General features: G+C 37.4%; 1 protein-coding gene across 1 annotated transcript in view; it reads left to right on the top strand.

The window, feature by feature from the left end:
* LOC150085711 (uncharacterized) overlaps window positions 1-13,412 on the top strand; it is a 29,404-nt gene extending 15,992 nt beyond the window's left edge. The window contains exons 3-5 of the mRNA XM_090373459.1: window positions 177-322; window positions 12,243-12,378; window positions 13,033-13,412. Of these exons, the coding sequence (XP_090229585.1) occupies window positions 177-322; window positions 12,243-12,378; window positions 13,033-13,279 (529 nt within the window). The 3' untranslated portion in view covers window positions 13,280-13,412. The remainder of the gene's footprint in view (window positions 1-176; window positions 323-12,242; window positions 12,379-13,032) is intronic.
* The last annotated feature ends 11,130 nt before the right edge of the window (window positions 13,413-24,542 follow it).

Below are 24,542 nucleotides of genomic sequence, written 5' to 3'. Positions count from 1 at the left end.
TTGACGATTTGTCAATTTACAGACATAATACACATTGGTAGATAAGTATTCTCGAGTAATCCTAACTCTAATATTTATTTTATTTATATTTTCATTCTAAGCGTATTCGGTGTTTCTAAATGTAAATTGTAAAATTAACGTGTTGTTTTATTTATTATTATAATTTTTTTTTTCAGATCTGTGACGGAGGCTAATGCGTGTTTTGGAAATTACTCTCAAAAATGTATGACTCCTCTGCAGCGACAAATAGTTGTGTATCTTCTCGAAGGCTCTGAAAGTCTGCTTAATGGTTTCTGCACTCCAGGTGCTCCGTTGCGAACAGGCAAGTAATTTAGAAAAGATCCAGGTCCAGTCCCTTTGTCATTGTATTTTTAATCCTAGTGCTTATGAGGCAATTCCCTTGAAAATCAAATCAGCTAATCTTTTTTTTTTTTTTTTTTTTTTAAACAACGAGTTGCAGGAAGCACGTGACAGCTTAATGAGCCTTGTAAGTTGCAAAAAAATTTAATCAAACAATAACTTTCATACCATGACAGTGAGATGGCATAAATTTTTGCTAATAATAATTTTTTTCGTAATATAAATAAATAAATAAACAATCTTTTTACTGCATACAACCAAGATACAGTGGACAATAAATAACCATCATAGCGTAAAGAGTACAGTAAATATAAAATAGATTAACAATTTTCTAAGAAGCGGAAGGTAAAATATAGTTAAAGTGTCAATTATATGTGTTATGTATTATTAAAATTATATATATACACTTAATCGCTAATTTTAAGTTTTATTACTTTCTAACGAACAAACTTTGTGTGTAAAATCACAAACACACAAACTTTGTGTGTGTTTGTGATTGTAGTTATGTAGCATTAATGCTATTGTGAAATTATCAATTAAACATTTTATACGCACATTGATAGTATTAGGGCATGATTCTCTATAATTTTTGGATTTGCTGTTGTGGTGTAATTTATGTTTGGGTGGGACGCATTTCAGGCATTAAGGCCTAACTGTGCTGTCTAGCAATTTAGTGTGCAGTAGATGTCGGTCCGCCTATAAATCTATATTGAAAAAATTAAAATGAAATAAAGTTAAAAGAATAAAAATAGAATATAAAAGGTTACAGGAAATGAGAAATTATTAAAGAATATAATGTTAGTGAAGGAAAAGAAAAATAGTAAAAAATGGGAAAATTAGGAATAAAATTGGGAAAAATTAAATTCATTTAGTATGGCCATCTCTCCGCTACTTCCTCAGGGGCTTTAAGCGGACAGATAGCCATACTAAATGAATGTCTCATGCATACCCGTTTCTGTAGTTCAAATAACAGTTTTACTCAATTCTTTATCATATTCAGTTTTAGGTATCCTAATTATAATATAACTGAAAATTACATTAATTTAATTTTATATTGGTATTAACAGCAAACTAGGATTGGAACCCAAAGCTCAACAGGTAGGCATCAGTGCATAGGTACCCGCAATCATTATGGATTGTGGTCGGTATAAGAAAGGCCGTGAATCAGTCCAGTGCCGAAATTACAGTTGGCTGGGGCGCCATCTGGTCTATTTTGCATGTCTGGGCTATAATTTTTAATGATAATTAAAAAAAAAAAATCAATTTTTTTTTTTTTATGTTATATATTATGTCTGTAAATTGCATGTGTTCTCGGGTCGATTCGCCTTTTTGCTAGACGACAAAAAAACTCCAGTTTATGGTGGAAAACCTTTCCGATTTAAGCCTGATTAATTCACCCACGGAATGGGAAAAGGCCCATTAAAGTTTCTCGCGTTATCGACGGAATTCGAACCTGGGCCTTTCCCACCCGGTATGGGAGGAGGGTGATGATTCCACTATGCTACCGGCACAGACAGCTGAGAGTAACAGCAAGAGCTTCATATGCTGGTGTTTGGCTAGAAACTTGATGAACAAGTGATACATATATATATATGTATTATTTATATGTTTCTGAGAAAAGTTCTGCCAAGTTTTACCGGTTGTACCACTTGAATCAAGGATATCAACAACTAAATTTTCTTTTCTTTTCAGCAAAAGCGAGTTTCGAAACGAATTTGTTTACAAAAATCCGAAATCATGTTTGCAATTAAGAAAATCGAGAATTTTAAGAGGTTTTTTTTTTTTTTTATATAGTTATGTTATTAACTAATTTCTCTTGTCAACTGGAAGCAAGCCAGAATGAATTCTTTTTCTCTTTATACACAGAATTGTTTAGCCAAGTCAGTTGCCCACATAAATAAATAAATAACAGCTAAACATGATTTTAAAGTGTTTCTCTGGTCATTCTCTGAAAAAGTGCTGAACTGAATATGCATATTCACAAAACACCGTTTATTTTTAATTAAGCGGTATTTCTTTTTCAATTACTGACATAGTTTTCTTAATTGCAGCATATAACAGTAAGAAACTATAGTTATGTTCCACATGACGTTTCAAATGAATTTATTCTGTTCAGTTGAATAAAATAGAAGAATAAAATAGAAATAGAAAAGTGAACCAAACTTCGCTCATATTTGAGCTGAATAAGACTCTTGTTAAATTTCATATTTGTTCACTTACTTAGCCTTTGTTGGAACCAATAAAGCCTCCATCATAAGTTATTGGTTACAACAACGCATTCTAAACTTTTTTGCTCTTGCGTGTAACACAGTGCATATAAGAAACCGTCTTCGCCACGCCGTACGTAAAAGTCCCGAGTTCGGATTCCTTCAATGATGCGAAGAGTTATATAGGTTTTTTTTTTTTTTTTTTTTTACAACATGGCTGTGTTAGTCGGTCTGAGGCGTAAAAGTGAAGGACAGCATGGTTTTTTCTCCCGGAAACGGGTTTTTCGTCTAGGGAACAGAAAATCGACCTCAGAACACAAGCAATTTACAAACAGTATACGCGGAGCAACATGGTCTTAGCCGGTGATGCTCCTAAAAGAGTACTGCAATAAGAACAACAAGAATAGAACAGACTTTGGAGTTCTCTGCAAAAGAAAAAGGAACCTAATTCATTAACTTTCCTTTCCTATGTATATGAGTTTCTTCTGTCATTGCAACCCTCATCCAGTCCATGGTATCAAAGAGAGTATGGCTTTAACAACTTTCACAGTAATAATCTTTATTTCTTTTCTTTTCACCTGGTTTCTGCCCCCGAAATAATCTTATCTAGATTAAAGGTGTTACAATATGGTCATACTGAACTAGGTAATTATTCACTTTCCAACCTGCTTATGAGAAGGATCCATTCCTTCCATTCAAAATACCAATAAGCCAACCCACCACGCTCAAATAAAATTCAAAATTAACTATGAGAAGGATCGGCGCGAATCCTGTTTTGCAAAATAAATGGATAAAAATATATTATTTTCTTTTTTCTAAATTTCTACATTCCTCCTTTCCAAGTCATCAACATTTCGCTAGTTACCTAAACCTTCTACTTCACTGATTTTGTTAATATACGATCTCTGTGTGATACATCGAATTGTAGCGCATATCCAAATTGTGTTACTCATCGAATAGTATTTCACCAAATTGTCACATACAACAAAATACCTTTCACCAAATTGTCACATATAACAAAATACCTTTCACCAAATTGTCACATACAGCAAAATACCATTGACTAAATTGTCAAGGAGCATGATAGACTGAGGTCTATCAGGCCTCTTCCTCATTCTTTCTGGGTAATTGTCAGTCTCTTCACGGCAGATGTAGGGTGGTGTTAGCAGCTCTTGGTCATCATTGTCCTTGTCTTTCTCATGATATCCTCCAGCTCGGTGTTAGTCCAATCTATGACTCGGAAGGAGTATGTTAGCACTGGGACTGAATAGGTGTTTATGGCTTTAACTGTGTTCCCTCCGTTCAGCTTTGCTTTCAGTAGGCTTATGAGTTGTGGGGGTTCTTTTAATTTAAAAAAATTATTTTAAATATCTAAATATGGTGTTTTGTTCCCTAATAAATATATAGACCCCTTGTCTATATCCCCACTTACACATCTGACTTTGGATTCACAGGAGAATTTCAGGTTCAAGGGAACTTCTCAATTATGTATAATTCCCTTCGGAAAGGCTGAGTGTTCAAGAATAACAAATTCACCAATTAATAAATAACATAGTTTATTTACATACATATATATATACAACATGATAAAGTGATCAAAACTCAGGCACATACTAATATTGTTCAAATTTGCCTATGTAGCATCAGATATATATGCAATTTAGTACATTGGGTTACACTAGAAGGGTTATTTATTTCTACACAACATAATTAATATCCTTACAGAAAACTGCTATAGTTTCTTCTTTCTTCACACATGATCAATAAATACTTAAAAGGTTTAGTTAACACCCTTTCTCCTATGTAAGTCAAATTCTTACTTTATAAATTGATTTAGGAATTTCATTCTTAACTCCTGATTTATTTAGTGCCCCTTTTTGTCTTGGGGAATATAATTTCACAAACTTTCTCTAATCAAGATAAATCGTACATTTGACATCAATTTCTGGACTAATGCTTGTTCCAAAGGTTAGCTATTTTCAGAAGGCTATTCCTTTCTCTGTATTTCTGTACCCTTCCCTTCCAAAATTTATAATACATATATGTTAGACAATAACTAAAAACAAATATAAAATTTTTCTCTTTTACCTTTCTACATATGTCTAATCATACATTAATCAAAACCATAACTATCATCTGACTTATCTCTATATTTATGTATATATTTTTATCTTTTTGTACATCCTTCCCTTAGTATCTTTCTAAACTTCTACTAATCTAATATTAGGGTTCCTACAGTCCTTTAGGGGTAAGTGAGAATAATATATAACTAGTCACTTACTTAATTTTTACGAATTGGACTTCTCTGTCTTGGGACCTTCCGCTCCTTGTTTGGGACTGTCCTCATCGTTTGCCAAGGGCATTCATCTCAGGACTTCCAGAGGATTTTCGTGCGGGTTACAGTTCTGCTACTCTGCTTAAACTCGCTTTGCTATCTGGTCTGGGCTGGCTCTTTGACGTACGGTCCTACTCCGTCGTTACTGGGCTAGGCTGGCACTTTGCCTTCATCGCCTGTTAGTTTCGATACAGGGGCTGTTTCATACCATCTGGGACATCGGAACTCGATGCCTTCATCGAAAGGGGCTTCCTCCTTTTCCAGGCACTTTTGCCTTCGCTGATTTCTATCATTTCATTCCTTTACTTTCTCCGTTACTTTTTTCTCTCTCCCACTTCCCCGCCCCACCTTTTATTTTAAAAAACTGATTCACAAGAAGAAAATTTCACAGGGATCTTCTCTCACTAACTCCGACAATTATCTGAACTCTGTCTCTGACTAACTCATATTAACTAACTCCGACAAATATCTCAACTTTGTCTCCCTGACTAACTCATATTCACAAAAACCGACAAAAATCTCAACTTTGTCTTTCTTTAACTCATTTTTTCACTAACACAGTCAAAAACTCAACTCTGTGTTTCTGCCTAACTCATTTTCACAAACACCGACAAAAACCTCAACTCTGTGTTTTTTTTCTCTCCCCCGGTTCTCTCTTTTTGTTCGTCTTAATCCCGTACCGCCTCTATATTCCGGACCTGCCCTAGTTCCTGGTCTTAACCAATCTTCTCATTTTATCAAACCTTTCTCACTGTCCTATTCCCCCATGTTATCCTTTCCCAAGCTGTCCCTTCAGTGCTCGATGCAACCTCTCATTTTAATAAATTTGTAAATTTCTCAGGCTGTCCGTCCCTTTGAAGTCCGCCGCCATTTGCGCAACTCTCTGGTTACTTAGCACCTTTACTTCGCAAGATCCACAAAACTTGCCATCATCGACAGCCAGACGCCAGTCTTAATTCTAATCCGAGCATTTGTCAAGTATTTACTTCCCGTCTCGTCTCCAGGTGTTACCGATCAAAGGAATGTTCCGACAAACTCGGTCATCTGGTCATCATTTGGTTTATTCCCGTGTGCTCGGAGTTGAAGTGTAACCCATCTGCTACTTGTCTTTTCTCATGCTTACTCCTCCTTTCTTGTAACCTTGTATAATTTAATCCCTAGCGAGTGACCCATTTCTTAAATAATATTTGTGACTGGTAAGGTTTCGCCGCCCCATATTGTTATACCAGAAGCTTTACTTTTAATTAATCTCTCCTGTGTAAAAAATATTTTATTGTAATATTTTATATCTTACAGCGTCTCTGATGGTATTTTTCAGCCTGGCAGGCCTTAATTTTCTTGTGCTGTAAATGCTGAGTCTGCATCATCCCCAATTATTTGTAAGCCTCTCCCTCGGCCATGGCTTCGATCTCTTTACTAATCTGCAACTGGTAGTTTCGGTTGATTAATTTCCCTGGTGCAATCCGTGGGTCTTGCATTTGTCTAGACCAAATTCAATCCTAATATCATTGCTGAATTCTTCGGTGATCTGGAGAAGTTGCTTGAGCTGCTTCTCGGTTCACGCGTAGAGCTTGATGCCATCTATGTACATCAGGTGGGTGAGGGTGTACAGGTTCTTCCTTCCTTCTTTGAGGTTATATCCGTACTTGCTACTGTTGAGCATGGTGGGTTAAGTGCTATACAGAACCACAGTGGGCTCAGGGCATCTCCCTGAAAGATTTCTCTCCTGATGGGAATTGGCCTGGTTGTGATGTTTTCGTCCGTTATGGTGGTTTCCATTTCGCCATCGTTTCTCCTAGGAAGTTTGTCCCTATTGGATTGACTTTGTAGATGTTCAGCTCTCTCTTAGCCATCTATGAGGCAGGGAGTCGAAGACTTTGCAGTAATCGATGTAGGCTGTGTACATGTTGCGGTGCTTCTTGTAGGGTTGCTCCATAACCGTGGCATCTATGGTTAATTCCTTTGCTCAGCTGCTTGCATCCTTTCTGCTGTTCATCCCTTTTGTTCTGGCTCTCCAAGTGGTCTGATAGCTTTCTGGTTGTGCAGCTGGTCAGGATCTTGTACATTGTTGGCAGGCAGTTGATTGGCCTATATTTCGCCGGGTTTCTTGTATCTTTGTTTCTTTCGGCTTCAGATATGTGATTCCTTGATCACATATCTGAGAAACTTCGGGATTGTCTCTGGGTGCCTTATCATTCGGGTGAACTGTTCTGCCAGGTGCTTATGTGTGCAAGTGAGCTTCTTGTACCAGTAGTTGTGGACTTATCTATTACTGCAGTTCGCGAGCTGCGAGAGTTCTTGATCGTCTGATTTACTTCTTCTTCCCGAGTCTCCAACTCTCTCATTTCTTGTACGTCCATAGTTTTCTTGATATACTAGTTCTACCCAGGGGGCTCAGCTGTTATGTCTTACTTCCCTGTTCCATATGTTTCCCCAGAACTCCTCAATCGTCTTCTGCTCAGGTGGTCCGTTTGGTCACTTTGGTCCTCATCGAAGATTCGGTTGTTTATTTTCCTCTGGGAGCGCTCTTTGTATCGGCGTAGTCACTTGCTGAGTGCAAGGAGATTCTGCTTCAATGTGTCCAAGTACTCTCCTATTCTCTGATTTTTTTGTCTCATGTGTGCTGTGGACGCTGTCTCTCTTTAGGATTCTCTTCACTTTTCCAATTAATTTCTTAGTCCTATTGCCCCGTTGGTACTGGGCCAATTGACTCTTAATTCTTCTATCTTCTGTTGAAGTCTTCTTTCCCAAGCTGGCGGTTCCTTCCGTTTTCGGTTCTTCTGCTGCTGGTCTCTCGTTTCTTTTACATTAATCCTCATGGCTGCTACCGCAGTACAATACACGGCTGTGTGGATGGCCTCCAGTGTTGCATCATTGCTGTTGAGGTAATGCAGTATTATATGCCGATTGAAGTGGTCTATGACTCTCCACAAGGTTCTATTCGGCCTCTGCTTCGGTATCACGTGAGTCTTTGTGGGATCGATTCCTTCGAATTCTGTTAGGGCCTTCTTCCACTCGTCCTCTAGTCATGAAGTGGAAAGAGACGAAGTCATGATATCCTTCTTGATATCATGACGGGCCATACTCGATGTAGTATGATTAATATTTCTCTGCGGCATCATCCATCTATGGATGGTGGACCTGTTTAGCTTCGGCGTATGTCTAGTTGTAGTTCTCGGAAGTGACGCCAGACGGCGCCACAATCTGCATTTGCCCCCACTCCGACCTTCGGATAGGTAGGTCCCTTGGAGCAACTTTCACTATGTTTTTTTTTTATTTTTTTTACTATTAATTAATTTATTATTATTATTATTATTATTATTATTATTTATTACTATTATTATACCGGTCTCCCAGCGTGATGGAGCCGCGTTCGCTTCCGCCAAACCGGTACTCGAACCCTGGTCCATCCGGCTGGTAGTCCAGTGTCGTAACCACTGGGCCTTCGTGCCCCTTTATTATTATTATTATTATTATTATTATTAGTAGTAGTAGTAGTAGTAGTAGTAGTAGTAGTAGTAGTAGTAGTAGTAGTTAATTCATCAAACACTCCTACACAGAAAATATTTAGGAGGGTGGCTCATGCAGACATCCAATAAAACAAATCAGATAGTAACATGGAATAAAATACAGTATCAGAAAATGCAAAAGAAAATAACAAGGAAAAATTATATAGATACAGTCATTAGCACAATGAACTGGGGCTCATAGTAATTCTGCTGAACGGTACTCCTCAGTCCTTTTACAATCTTTTGAAAAAAACATTTAGGGTTCTATACAGATTATTGAGGACGCCGTAGCCGAGTAGTCAGAAGCGGGAGTGCAGTAGCACACGCTCTTTGAGTAGACCGGGGTTCAAGCCCCTGACTGCTATATAAGATCGATCTGCCAACCCACACTGGATCAGCGTGGCAGATTATGGTCCATTTCCCTCAGCATGAATTGTTGAGGTGGCTTCCATCCTGCAGTGGGTTCCAAGGTGGCTTCCATCCTGCAGTCAGGTGCGTAATCTGAGCAAGAGGAAGAATCTCATCAGCATTGAGTCTGTCAAACCATTCAAGTACTTATGCATTCCAATCTGATCACCTCGCAGGTGCCTAGTCTCTGGAGGCTGCAATTTGCAGAATTTGCTTAAGCTTCCCTGGTAAGTGCACCCCTTTGTTCCACTCACCAGTCTTATTGCCCTTTTCTGTACTCTATATAATGCCATACTGCTCTAATTTGTACAGTAGTCCTCTATGTGGAACAGTATCAAAAGCTTTCCTGAAGTGCAATTATATGATACCAAAATTATATTTTGCATCCAGTTCCTTTGTGACCAGATAATAGTATCCAATCAAATTGGTTAGACAAGACTTCCCCTTAACAAACCCATGCTGTGTATGAACTGCAGCCTTTTCCAGATGATCTTGAAGTGCTTCTTCAACCAGTGACTCCATTATTTTCCCCGGAACAGAAGTTAAACTAGCAGGTCTGTAATTATTCGTATCACCTTTCGATCCCCCTTTGTGAATTGGGGATACAATTTGCACATATCCAGTCCGTGGGGACCTCCCCTGAGTCCAAAGATGTTCTCATAATCATGGGCCTGCTTACTTCCTTTGCTGCCTCCCTTAATATAACTGGATAGATCCCATTCACCCCAGGTGCCTTTCGCAGATTTAACTTCAACAATTTCTCCTCCAGTTTGTTCTCAGTTATTACAAAATCATGTAACTTCCTGTTATAATTTAATAAGCTCCTGTTCTCCAGTTCTCTACAGAATTTCTCACGTGTGAATGTAAAAATACTCATTTAGTTTGTCAGCTATCTGAACAGGATCATCTGTAGTCAAACAATCGATATCAAGAGGACCATTCTGATTTATCCCTTTCCTTCTAGAGTTTATATAAGTAAAGAAGTCTTTGCTGTTTTTCTTTACATCCTTTTCCAAAGATTTCTGGAAATCTGCTTTCGCTTGCCTAACCTCCTTTGTGACTTAATTACAGACTAGCTTGTATCTACCATAAGGTTCTGTGTCGCTTGATAATTTGTATGCATATCATGCATTTTTGTTCTCTGCTACGAGTCTCATTAGTTCATCTGACATCCATTTGGGCCTAAAACTTGAATAGTATTTCTTAGTTGGTATGAAAAGACTTGTAGCTTCCAAAATTAATTTCTTAAATGCTTCCCATTTAGAATTTGTTGTTAGTAACATTATCAGTGATCACTCTATAGAATTTAAAAAATCCCTAAAAAATGAAAGTGATTAGCACGCTCCATAAAAAAATATATAACATATCAAGAACGATATCGCGATCACTAAATTCATCATTTACAGCACGGTTTATTAAAAGTTTGAATTTTCTGTCCTGCTTTCCCTTACACTGAATTCATCGATTTGTCCCAATGAATTCATCGATTTGTCCCAATGAATTCATCGATTTGTCGTACTCACCGAATTGTTGTTGCCACCAGTTGTCTTTCACCAAATTGTCATAAACAGCGAAATGTCATTCACTAAATGTTCTCGTATACTGAACTGTTGCGCACTGAATTGTCGCATACAGCGAATTGTCATTCACCGAGCTGTCGTACAACGAATTGTCTTGCAACAAATTGTTGTGATCCCGATACAAAATTTGGTGACACCTACTTTGGACAGCTCTGAGTTACTGTAATCAGCATGGAAATTCCAATTGGTGTCTTCGTTCCATACAAAATTGTAAAGCAGTCTATTTCATCTACGTATAAAGAGTGTTTTATTGAATACTAGTATATCGTATGATGGTGCAGTATGTACGAGTAAATATATATATATCAATTTCTTTTAATGATTAGCAGATTCTGGATCATGGGGATAGGTGACCCTGTAAACAGTCTTGGTTTTCTTTTTTGGATACTGGGTATGCTCTGCATTTTGAAAGGTGTTTTTAGGGTCCACTTGGCTGTGATCCAGTTTTCTTGTATGGCATGAGTAATGTTTGGCAATGTGTGTGTTCAGTCCGAAATGTTGGTAGTTAGTAGTAAAAGAATTTCCAGTAAAATGAGAAATAAAGTATATGATCAGGTGTTCGATGATCAGACAATTCGAAGGACACCAACTGTTGAATCACGCTGATAGGATGACGTTCAGGAGATATCCGTTGTAGAAGCTTGGGATGAAAAGCCGAAGGGGTAAACCAGCTGGAAAAAGGTGTCGTCTCATTCCGAAAAGAAACACTTTTTAGGGATTTTTAGAGGGTGCGAAACACGATCATGACACCCGTTTTCCATTCATGGAGTTCTGAAAAAAGTTCTAAGTTTACAGATTGCTTCATAGGATTACATGTAGAAAACATGAAGTATCCATAACTTTCGTTCAAGAGAAAAAAAAGAGAACATCAGCGGAAAGCGTGTGAAAAGTTACACTAGTACAGAAAAGTACAGCTGTTAATAGTAAAGCGGATGCCTCAGCCAGTCTACACGCCCTGGAACCACAATAACACCACAGCATCACATGTCATCCATCGAGAAAGAAACCACTGTGCAATCCAACGTGCTCATCATGGTGATATTTGAATTTATTTCTACTTATTTATTTCTATTTATTTCTAGGGGTAGATGTATCTACCCCTAAAAGTTTAGGACTCCAATAATAAAATCCTTATGGCATTTTGAAAAAAAAAAAAAAAAAAAAGAAATAATATAAAAAACAAGTTTTTCAAAAATATACCTTAATTCCGATAAAATATAAGGTGTGGCCTTTACCGTTTTTTAAAATGAGGCATTTTATGTTGCAGGGGTAAAGATCATACTTTATTTTTTATCAGAATTAAGGTATGTTTTTGAAAAACTTGTTTTTTATATTATTTTTTATTTTATGAATAGAAATTTTCATAATTTTTTTGTAAATAAAGTATGATTACGTCAAAAGAGATTGTTTAAAAAATTACACTCTTCTAATCATATAAGAAGTGTGGAAAAGGTCCGAAATCCGGGTCAGGTATAAATCCAGGTAGACAATATATGAAATGCAATGACCGCACGGTGCACCCCTTGATAGATTTAGCTCAAATTTTGATAGAATGCATTGGCACGCGAATTAGGAATATGTAGAAAATTTTCATCTTCTATCTCTATTAGAAATGACTGAAAAAGCGATCGGCAGATTCGATGCCAGAACCAGTAACTTAAAAAAATATATATATAAAAATAAAAGCACAATGTCCCAAGTATAAATAGATAAATGAATTGTACAACTGTATCTCTCATCTACGCTTTCTTTTGTAAAGAAGAGATTCAATTCGCATTGTTTTTTGTAATACAGTATATTTAAGAGATAAAAAAAAATATATATATATTTTATATTTTTCCAGATTACCTAAAGTATGCTACTTGTATTGGCGAAGTAATCAATGGTGAAGACACAAAGACGTGTCTCCTCGACATGCAAGCAGCAGTAGAAACTCTAGATGACGCAGCATATGACAAACGAGTTGCAATCGGATGCTGGTAAGTTTCTTACAAATTTCTATAGATGGCAGCACTTCCTAAATCGCATTAACAAGTAGCCTGTAACAGCGAAATACATATTAACAATTATTAGCAATTAATTGTAGCAGTTATTACCAATTAATTGTAATAATTATTAATAATTAACGATTTTAATTTTATATAAATTATATAAAGGTCTTAAAATTTGTTTTCATAAATAATAATATTACTTTCATAATACATTATTTGTTTTCACAAATTCATGAATAATTTAATGCATTAGAAAACGTCCTATTATTTATAGTATCAGTTTTCCTGTTTCTCTAAAGATATTTTCACTGAAATGAAATTAATTTAGTCATCAGAAGCGTAACTACAATATGGCAGGGGTTAATATTATTGAATCTAATTTGTTTTAAGAATGTGGCGATTTTTGTTATTATGATCAATTATAAAAATCTTCCATTTTTATATAAAATTCAACACTTTATGAATTATAATTTAATAATTATAATTTAATTAGACTTATTAAAACAAAGGTGGCCAAATTTCATTTCTTATATTTGGCCACAGGCTTCAAAATCCTTAGTTGCGCATCTGGTAGCCGTATAAGATGCAATAATATGTGTAATCTCTACAAAATATAAAATTATGATTTTTTTTTCTGTATAGTGGCTACCAACGACTAATGAAGTGCATTAAGGGCCACTTAGAAAAGAAATGTGGTAAAGAAGCAGTCGATCTTGGTGCGAAAATGCTCAAACTAGCTCTCACAGATCTTCCCAACCTCTTGTGCCAACCGTACGACAACGACGGACCCAGATGTAGTGGTGTACTCCCTCCACCTGGCACACCACCTAAAGGATCAAACTCGGATTCAGCCCTTTCCCGTCTTCTTGCAGCTTACCTTGGAAACTAATAAATCTACACATACCGCGCACACATACATGGACTGCAAGTCAAATGGCAGCCACGAGTAAAATTTACTCGATCTTTGAACTAAGCATAAATAATTATCTCTGACGTGTAAGTTCTCATACTGATATTGTGCAATACAGTGTATACATTTTCAAAAATCTTGAGATATTTTTATTAATGTTACTTTATGAAACATGCTTTGGTTTTGTATTGCTTTCTAGAGTTTACCTTAATTAAAATCGAAAGAAATTGTTATAATAAAAACGCTTGCAATGCTCTTTGTTTACAATGATTGCTTGTGCTGAATGTAGAATTTATCTTTACGCACGCTGCATAAAAGACGTTATACACCGATCTCTGTGTCTCTCTGATTAGCGTACAGTTTATTTCAGAAACATCTCTAACAGAAATGGCGTAATCACATTATCGCGATTTTTATTATTTTCCAACTTAGCATTATTCTATTATTTTTATATATTATTTCTTATTATTCTTCATTAGTCAATAATTCACTAAGAGCTGAAAATTCTCCACATAATCAGTTCTTTTAAATGTAAATAAAAGTATCAGAACATTTGTTTTACAAAAAAATTCTAATCCTTCTCAAGTTTTTTGACAAGATTAAAAACTCTGGAATTTCGGGACAAAATATGATCCAGCATCCAAATTGCAGTACTAATTTTTCTTAACGTTCGAAATTATTAAAAGAAATTATGACTATGTATATAAAGTGCTTAGCATCATAATACACAGCCATTTCTGAATAAACATAAAATTTTTAAGGTGGCATCGTTTTAGGTTATATCTCATATTGTGAATACCTTCACAACGAGTTGCCATGATATTGCACTACTTCGAATAAGTAACGCTTCACCTAAGGAGAAGACTAATGTTACTTTTTCTCAGATAGGTACCACCACCCAGACAGCACTGTTTCAGGACTATTTATGTATGTATGTGAATATCTACTCGAATATCCACTTGACCCTATTAGACTTAGAAAAGCAAAAAAGGTAGAGGGAAAGTTATAGTAGGAGTGGAAGAGGAAAAGAAACAGTGTAGAAGAATGAAAGGGACAGTAACTCCTTCAACTCACACCACTCAAAAACTCATAAACTCCTCGAATAGGCAACGCTTCCCCAGTGGAGAAGGCTGGTGTTACCTATTCTTGGAAACTCCGGACATCATCAAGCTCCCCCGAGCAGCACTGTTTCAGGGCTATTTATGTATGTATGTGAATATCTACTCGAATATCCACTTGTCCCTATTAGACTTAGAAAAGCAAAAAGTAGAGGGAAAGTTATAGTAGGAGTGGAAGAGGAAAAGAAACGGTGTAGAAGAATGAAAGGGACAATAACTCCTTCAACTCACACCACTCAAAAACTCATAAACTCCTCGAATAGGCAACGCTTCCCCAGTGGAGAAGGCTGTTGTTATCTATTCTTGGAAACTCCGGACATCATCAAGCTCCCCCTAGCGGCACCGTTTCAGGGCTATTTGGCCCTTCGTCAGTGAGTGGGTAGGTACCCAAGTGATGCAATGATGGCAAAAACAGTTATGAAGTATAACTCCACAATATGAGAGATGCCTGATGGTGTATGATGTATTTAGACTAAGGCGCATTTAGGGCTAGAGCCTCAAGCTGCGAACAAATTTAGACTATGTATATAAAGTGCTTAGCATCATAATACACAGCCATTTCTGAATAAACAGAAAATTTTTAAGGTGGCATCGTTTTAGGTTATATCTCATATTGTGAATACCTTCACAACGAGTTGCCATGATATTGCACTACTTCGAATAAGTAACGCTTCACCTAAGGAGTCAGTCTAAATACATCATACACCATCAGGCATCTCTCATATTGTGGAGTTATACTTCATAACTGTTTTTGCCATCATTGCATCACTTGGGTACCTACCCACTCACTGAAGAAGGGCCAAATAGTCCTGAAACAGTGCTGTCTGGGTGGTGGTACCTATCTGAGAATAAGTAACATTAGTCTTCTCCTTAGGTGAAGCGTTACTTATTCGAAGTAGTGCAATATCATGGCAACTCGTTGTGAAGGTATTCACAATATGAGATATAACCTAAAACGATGCCACCTTAAAAATTTTCTGTTTATTCAGAAATGGCTGTGTATTATGATGCTAAGCACTTTATATACATAGTCTAAATTTGTTCGCAGCTTGAGGCTCTAGCCCTAAATGCGCCTTAGTCTAAGAAATTATGATAAATGGATGCCAACACCAAAAAAGAAAACGCTGTTTCCTTTCTTTATTTTTTTAATTACCGCGACCGAGAAAAGATAAATGAAACACTATTCAATTGTCGCAAACTTTTCATTGTCATATTCTATCAAATTTAACATGAAATTCAATTTTTTGAATTTGATATTAAATGCAAACTCAGTACTGTATTACCATTTATATTTTACCATTTCCAGATTTCAAAATTTCCCTAAATTAACTTTCCTCAATAGGAAATTTGTTCCGCGTCCTCAGCGTACCTTTAAAACGAATGGAAACTGATTTTATTTGAACAAAATAAATAAATTAATTAAATGAAATGAAATAAATAATAATAATAATCATGTTATCGTGGCAACCACAGCCATGGTGCCAAAGACCCTATATAAGAGCCTAGCAGCAAGAGGTCTCCAAGAGAACACCTACACTCCAAAAAGTCGCAATCCTGAACTCCTGTAGTTTGGTCACAGAGTTTCTCGATCAACAGTCAACCATAATAACCACCCTGTGTAGCGGTATCCTTCACGGGGTGGAATCCAGATAAAGGCAGGTATAATAATTATAATTAATAATAATAATTATTATTATCATTATAATATTTAATAATACTAATAATTATTATTATTATTAAGCGGCGCAACGGCCCATTGGTTACGGCACTGAACCACCATCCTGATAGACCCGGGTTCGAGTCCCGCTTTGGCGAAAGCGAACTCGTCTCCATCACACTGGGAGACCAGTATAATAATAATACTAAAAAATTAAAACAATAATAAAAAATAAAAATAAAAAAAATCGCAAAAGTTGCTCCAGAGGACCTACCTTCCCCAAAGTCGGAGTGATGGCTAAAGTAGACAGTGTCGCCAATCTGGTGTCACTCCCAAGAACTAACACTACCACGGGACATAAGCCGAAGCTAAACAGGTCCACTTCCTGAGATGGATGATGTCGAAGAGAAATAATAATCATACTGCATGGCGTATGACGCAGGTTCAAGCCTTTGAAAAGGCGGAGAGAGTCTCCCGAGGAAGGCACAGTGTTAGGATCAAGCGCCATCTATGGTTTCAACATCTGCGCCATATGTACGCTGTGAAGAAATACAGCTCTAGGAAGACATTGTGGCATAGCAGGTCAGGCACCACCGGTGGTTTCCCACATCTGCGCTGTATGTGATGGAATGCAGAACAAACACTGCAAAAGCCAGAAAAAGTGTATATAAAAAGTGTTGTGTCAGGTTTATGTGGTATTGTGTTGTCTCGGGCTGCTTGGCCGCAGGGTCCCTAGCGAGACCCTACGTTGCCTGCCACCGCCATTGGAGAGTGAGCCAGGCTGCTCATCATACTCAGGCTGGCCTCTGCCAAGGTAGCCTGAGCTTCCTGACAGAGGCCAATTTTAATAGAAAAAAAAAAGAAGTAAGAAGAGAGAGAAAAAAAGAAGAAAGAAGAATAGAGAATAAAAAAGAAGAAGAAAGTGTGAAGGTTGCATGGGAGATTCGAATGAGGGTGGCTTTGGGTGGCTTGAAACAGTAGTTACGCCACCCATAGAAGGCGAAGTAAGGGTACGGGAAAAGGAATAAAAGTCACGGGGACAGACTTCCTCGCGTGATCTCCAGAGGCTGATAGTACTCTGGGGATCCACGCTGACACGATAGAAACGACAATCCCACACCAGCTACCCCTGAGGACTTGCAAGTTGATTCCGCACTCCGGAGAGTGCCAGCAATACTGCCCATATTGGGCTCACAATTTATCCCACACTCCAGCGACAGCAGTTTCCGCGCAAATTCGCGCCAGTAATTGGATCATACCCCATCTGGATTGGCATAGGCTTGTCTTTACGTGTTCCTTGGAGAGGGGTATTGTCCCACATCAGTCTAGGTCTGCTGCAGTCCTTGCGTCGCGGTGTGCTCTGCGATCTTAGCTTTCCTTATGGCGAAGACTTCTTGTGCGAATATTGTCAGACATTTATATGGCTGGAGTAGGAGAAATTCTTGGTTCTGGGGGGTTGCAATGGATCCTCGTGAGGAATTTTAGCAAGGACACTCGTAGACTAAGTGACTCCATGATCATGATTCTTCCTCTCCATAGTGGCAGAGGGGATCACTTTTCACACCGAGTGCAGTTAGTTTCTGTTTGAATGATCCATGATTCAACCAGATAGGGAATGATCCAAGATTCAACCTTTAATGATAAAGGTTGAATAGAGACCAGGCGTAAACCAGGGAAGGGTCTTTGGATAAGTCTGATCGATACGCCGAAGGAATCGTCTAGTGATGTTTTATTTTGTTATGGATTCCCAAGAGCGTTGCCACTGATCCACAAGGTGATCGGTAATTCGGCTCTTTTCTCTCTTTAGATCGTTTCTACGTGGTTGCAAATCAAGAACCTGTGCTGGGATCCCTTTCTTGAGTCGAGTGAAGAGTCCTCTTCTAACTACCTCAAGGTACAGTGGGAGGCAGCCTATTATAACTTGGAGTGCATGGGGTGCTGACTGTTCTGCACGCCCTGAAGATGGACAGTAGCATGAATCTTTGTATGGAATCCAGCTTGCGTTTATTTCTCTCCATGGTTGCTTTGGTGCAACAGATAGAGGCTCCGTAGGTGAAAATTGGGATCACGGCTGCTCTATAGATGAGAGAGAGGGTCTTGGATTTTACGCCCCAATATGCTCTGCTTATGCATTTTACCATGGCTGTATATCTTTGGATTTTTCCTGACAAGTATTTGAGATGGGCGTGGAAGGTTACCATTAGCATTAGTAGAGGCATATGATGCAAGAAAGCAAGTTTATGCAGCATCAGCCAAAAAAAAAAAAAAAAAAACACGCTCCCATTTCACCCCTCCGTTCGTTCCAAGTACCTGTCCAGCTCAGCCTTAAATTTATTTAGGCTATCAACTTCCACAACAAAGGATGGAAGTCTGTTAACCAACCAACCACCCGCTGACTAAAGGCAAACTTCCGCACATCTATCCTACATCTGTCTTTCCTCAATTTGAATTTATGCACTCTCAAATGATTATTCTGATCAAGGGGAAGAATTCCATCAGCATTGAGCATGCTCAAACCATTCAAGGCTTTATACCCCTCAATCAGATCACCTCGCAGGTGCCTAGTCTCCAGACACCGTAATTTGCAAAATTTAAGCCTTTCTTCATAAGGCAACCCTTCGTTCCATTCACTAATCTTGTTGCCCTTCTCTGTACTCGTTCCAGCAGCTCTACATCCTTCTTAAAATGAGGCCTCCATACCTGTATACAGTACTCAAGATGTGGCCTGACCATTGACTTATATAAGGGGAAAATCACCTCCTTATCCCTGCTAGAAAAATTCCTATATATCATTGACAAGACACTATGAGCTACTCTTGCAGACCGTCTGCACTGCTCAGAAAACTTCATATCTGCCTGCACAATTACCCCGAGGTCCTTTTCGTTCTCTACTACTGTCAGTGTACCACAGAGTTGATACGTCACTCTGGGGTTGTTGCTTCCCAATGTAGTACTTCACATTTGTCAATGTTAAAGTACTACATATGGGAAGCAGCAACCCCAGAGTGACGTTTCAACTCTGTGGTATGTTAGGCTAGAATCGATTTGAATTCCCAGATACTTAACCTCCAGGAGCAGGCGGATTTGGATATTGTTTAGTTTTATAGTATGCGGTCTCCTGATTTGCAGTTTTCCTTTTAGTGATATTGCTTTTGTCTTTTCTCCAGAGATTTTTAGGTTGTGTGTGGCTGCCAAATTTTGTAATTTGCGTAATGCTGCATTCACTATGATTTTAAGTGAGAGAGAAATTCTTTATTGCAACTAAATGAATATATTGTACATATATGTAAGTGAAGTTGCATTTGTTCCGTCACGGCCAAAGACCAGGGATTCACATTAGAATAGATAATTAGTTACATGCCCACTGTAAAATTAAAAATGTAAATATCTTATTACACTTGCTCATATTACGCAGTATTAACTATATTTGCAAGCCAAATCATACAGTTATATATACAATAAAAATATATAATATACATGAATGGCACTTCTCTGTCAAACGAATTTTGTCGTGGCACAGGAGAGCTTGGCAGATGGTGTGGAGGGCGCACGAACTGCTGCTCTAGTGTCCGCTTCCCCGATCAGGAATAAATCATCAGCAAATGCCAGGGGCCGGACCTCGCTCAGATCCAACCCCAGGAACTCATTCAAGACGATGGACCAAAGAAAAGGCCCTAGGACCGAGACCTGGGGACAGCTTCGGTGGATGTATCTGTGCAGCAGTTGATATTTGTTGGCCACCTAGAATCTTCGATTATTGAGGGACAATTGTATAGGTTGCCGGGGACATTTTCCTTCCTGAGCCTACGCTGCACGCTGGGCCACCATAGATGGTCAAATGCCCAGGAAAAGTCCACCACGATTGCTACACAATACTTCGAGATTTTTTGCGTGGCTTGGTTGTTTAGGCAATATGTAGCATCTTGAGTGCACAACCCTGGTTTGAAGTTAAATTGAACTGGTGAGGCAAGCTGCTGTTCTTGGAAGACATTTCATTCATTTTATTAGCAAGCGGCCCCTAACTAGAAACTGGCAACTCCGCTATATACATATACAGATAATATACAGATTCATATGATATACAGATAATATACAGATTCATATGATATACAGATAATATACAGATTCATATGATATACAGATAATATACAGATTCATATGATATACAGATTCATATGATATACAGATAATATACAGATAATATACAGATTCATATGATATACAGATAATATACAGATTCATATGATATACAGATAATATACAGATTCATATGATATACAGATAATATAAATCAGAAATATAAATTGCAGCACAAGCAAACACAGAACAAGCACATGACACAATGAGCCATATAACATGAATAAGACCAAACGTGGCGCAAAGAGCCACTGATCTTACGAGGGCTACATGAGAAGAAGACAAATAACTACATAAATTGTCCAATAACATTAGCCTGTTTACAAAGGAACATGATCACCAGGTCAATTAGACTGTTTATTTTAGCATCTTTAACTGTTACACAGAATTCATGTCAATAGTCTACAAGCCTTCTACTGTTATTTCCTCAAGTGCAAGCAGCACTAATCTTCTCTGGAATAATTTCTTGGAAAAATTTTTAAAAGCATGAAAATCTTCGTCAGTCTTAATTAATTGAACCTCATCATCCTCAGTCAAATAAAATTTCATTTTTGAGATCCAAGTACTCATGACAATAATAAAAATCACGACTCCATGTCTCCAGAGCCGTGCGGGGGCACTGCTACTTTTCTGAACCACACAGCTGATTCAGTTTTGCTAAAAATGAGCCACGAACGGTGAATAAAAATATAGTTTGTAGATTAGGCACAAACCATTTTTCTAGCCCAACAACAGAAGGAAAGAACCTACAACTTATTTCACCTTTTTTTCAGTTAGCCCATCTATGGTTCGAAAGAGTCATTAAGATATCTAAGATCCGCTTTGCCTCAATCTTAGGATCATTAGCCAAATCGAAATCACGAATAATAAAAGGAGTTACATGTCGAATGTTGAAAGTCACTACTCTGTAAATCAGAGAGAGGCCAAATGGCATTTTCCTTGTGACAATCTGTAGCGCATCAGTGGAGACAGTTCTACAAACCAAAGCCATCTTCAGGAGCATCACCCTATGAATGGAATACAGTTTTCTTATATATATATATATATATATATATATATTTAAATTAATACAGTCTATCCAAGCTGAGATACCATAAGAAACAGGAAAGAAAACACAGTCATAAAGAAGAGATAGTGCCCTACCTTTAATAATTCCAATCCTTCCTAGTAATTCTTACACTTATGTTAACAAATTTTTCAACCCTTTCAGGTAGAAGATTGATATGGGTGTCAAATCTAAGACGTCTATCAACGAAGACTCCAAGATATTTAATATTCTGAACGGACTTTAAACTTTCACAACCAATCAGCACGTGAAGTTCTCTCCGAACAGATAGGTTCCCCTTTAGCAATAATAGTTTTGTTTTTGACCTGGATATTTATGGAAGTCACACCAAGCATTTAGATCTTTTATTATTTCATTAGATCATTGTTCAATTTGTAGCCACGAAGAGCCTTCAACTAAGAATACGAAGTAATCCAAATAGGCAATCATGAAATTCCTTCTGTAACCAATTTCTCTAATACCAATTTCCACATTAGTGGCCAAAAAACAGATTCTTGCGGGCATCCTACGAATAGCAGATCTAGTTACAGAATTCGAACTAGACTTAACCGTAAAAGATCTTTCCTTAAAATAATCCCTATTACGCTATAAAACTGATGGGAGCATTTTGTGAGGCAAAGCATTAATAACACACTGTCCCAAGAGATATTATCGAAAGCCCCTTCAAAACCAACGAAAATGCCAAGAACATCTTTTGCATTTGAATCTATAATAAATTTAAACAAGGATTTTAAAGCAACCTCTGTACCACGACCAGGAGTGAAGCCATATTGTTTATTTTAGAATCTCAAATTTTCTTGCGTACATTGCAATATTCGCTGTGAAAGCATGCATTCATAGACCTTGTCCAACCCGGAAGAAGCAATTGGATGATAAGAAAAGGGAGCTTGGTTTTAGGTTTTTCAGGTGACTTCAAAATGATCTTAAGAAGAGCATCTTTCCAAGGCGAGGGAAAATTCCTTCAAGCAGGCATTTGTGGAAAACAAGAAGAAGATGCTCAGGAAACGGTTTGAAGAAGCGCTTATTAACTTCTCCTTCAATGAGGTCCATATCAGGACACCTGTTATTACTAATTTTGTTAACCGCTGAATCAGGATCTTCCATTGAAAATAGTTCCTCTTGAATATCGCTTGAATATGCCAAAGACTCAGCAATATGTCTCCCGGAGAACACCTACAAGGAATTATAGATATCCTCGACCAACAGTAACACCAGACATAACAACCACCCTGCGTACTTAGTAGCAGTACCCATCACGGGGTAAAATCCCCCCAATCGGAGAGAAATAAAATAGCAACGACAATAATAATAATAATTACAACAGTTGCACCGTTAGCTGATGCTACACTTAAATGGGCTTATGCAGCTAGTAATGCTATATACGATGCGTGACAATAAAGTTTCCGGATCTGTGCAATGAAAAAATACACAGTGAAGGAGTTCAAAAATGGTTTTATTTTTATTCCATGTAATCACCATCATTGAATGCACTTAAACTCAAATTGCGGGTACTATATAATTCTTAAGAAGATTGAGTTTGTTAAAGAGTTAAGTGGATGCTGAAAATGGCATGTGGCACTACTAGAAAAATTTTGTGTGCAACTGTATTGCAATGCTGCGCTTCCAGCAGAATGAAGCATTAGTCAGTGGCAATAAAGCTGGACGCAGATGCAAGAACTGGTTCCACAAATTATGTTTTACAGAACTTCTAAATGAAAACAGGACTTTTACGATGCTATTTGCACTGATTATGATAATGAACAAGAGGATATATTTGTTTATTAGTAATTTACAAAATTAAATATTATTATACTCGTACCACGTTACAGGAATTGTTTCACACTGGAACAGATAATGCTGAAGAAGTGCCAACTCAACTTCGTTCAAGCAAAAATTAAAAATCAAACAACCAAATAAAATAAATTAAAATTAAAAGTACTAAAAGGCCTAAACTCATCAGACTAGCACGCAGACAAGGTCTCCAGAAAGCACAACTGTTGCCGGAAACTTCCTACTGCATCAACCCCAACGGCGAATATAGACACTCACCATTCAAATTTCATTTGTTTTATTGGTTGGTTGATTTTTAATTTTTATTTATTTATTTTAATTTTTTTTTTTTTCGAAAGAGGTTGTAGTTGCACGCTTTAGCATTACTCGTTGCAGTTTGGAACAGTTCCTTTAACGTAGTATAACATTGTTTAATTTTCTGAATCATTTGATCATTTATAATGATAGATCATTTAATCTATTATTATCATTTAGAATTTGATATTTGATAATGAAATTGATGATAATGCCATCAAATTCAGTTGTTAGATTTTTTCGAATGAAATAATTTGGTCCTCAGTAAATTACAAACAGATAATGTGCTGCCGTAGCCGAGTGGTCAAACGAAAGGGTACATAAGTACACGTACTTCGAATTCTGGAATTCAACTCAGTGACTAGTAAATACGGTGCTTTTTTTTGTATTCTCTCTATCTTGTGACGCTCTCTGAATCGTGTGGACGTCACGGAGCACAAGCAGAAAATTTATTTAAGCAGGGCACATCCAGACAGAACATGTAGGGCAAGAGTTCAGAACTGTTTACACGTTCTTGTTAAGACCAGCAGAAAACTTTTCTGAAGGGAACCAAGTTTATTTTGAATAGTTGAAAATTTAGATCTGCAAAACTAAGCTGCAACGGTGCATGTTGCTATAGTTAATACAACTGAATTATAAATATATAATTCTGTAATAACCTGAAGAGTTTATAATTTAAACCTCATTCTTGTCTGGTTATCGTGATACTATGGAAGAGAAGAACTTCAGTTTTTGTGATAACGTTATTACGTACTGAGGTCAGCCTGCTGTCGACCATCAATTCTAAGTATTTATGATGTCCGCGTAAGGGATAGAGAAGTTGCAATTTAAATTTAAGATTGACAACCCCGATTAACATACCAACGGTGTGGTACTACCAAATAGCGGAAAAAGACCTGTGGTAATTATACAGTTAGATATGAAGTTTCTGAGCAGTTCCAGCATGCCAGGATCTGTCAGAAATATACTCATAAAAAATATACTCTGTCAGAAACAGTTCACGTGGATCTGTCAGAAATATACTCATAAAAAATATACTCTGTCAGAAACAGTTCACGTGGATCTGTCAGAAATATACTCATAAAAAATATACTCTGTCAGAAACAGTTCACGTGGATCTGTCAGAAATATACAGAATTTTTTTCCCAGCAGGGATAAAGAGGTGATTATCCCATTGGG

Source organism: Mastigoproctus giganteus, chromosome 5 (assembly GCF_048544385.1).
Source record: "Mastigoproctus giganteus isolate SK-2022 chromosome 5, ASM4854438v1, whole genome shotgun sequence".
NCBI lineage: Eukaryota > Metazoa > Arthropoda > Arachnida > Uropygi > Thelyphonidae > Mastigoproctus > Mastigoproctus giganteus.
This window is presented reverse-complemented; position numbering and strand designations above follow the sequence as displayed.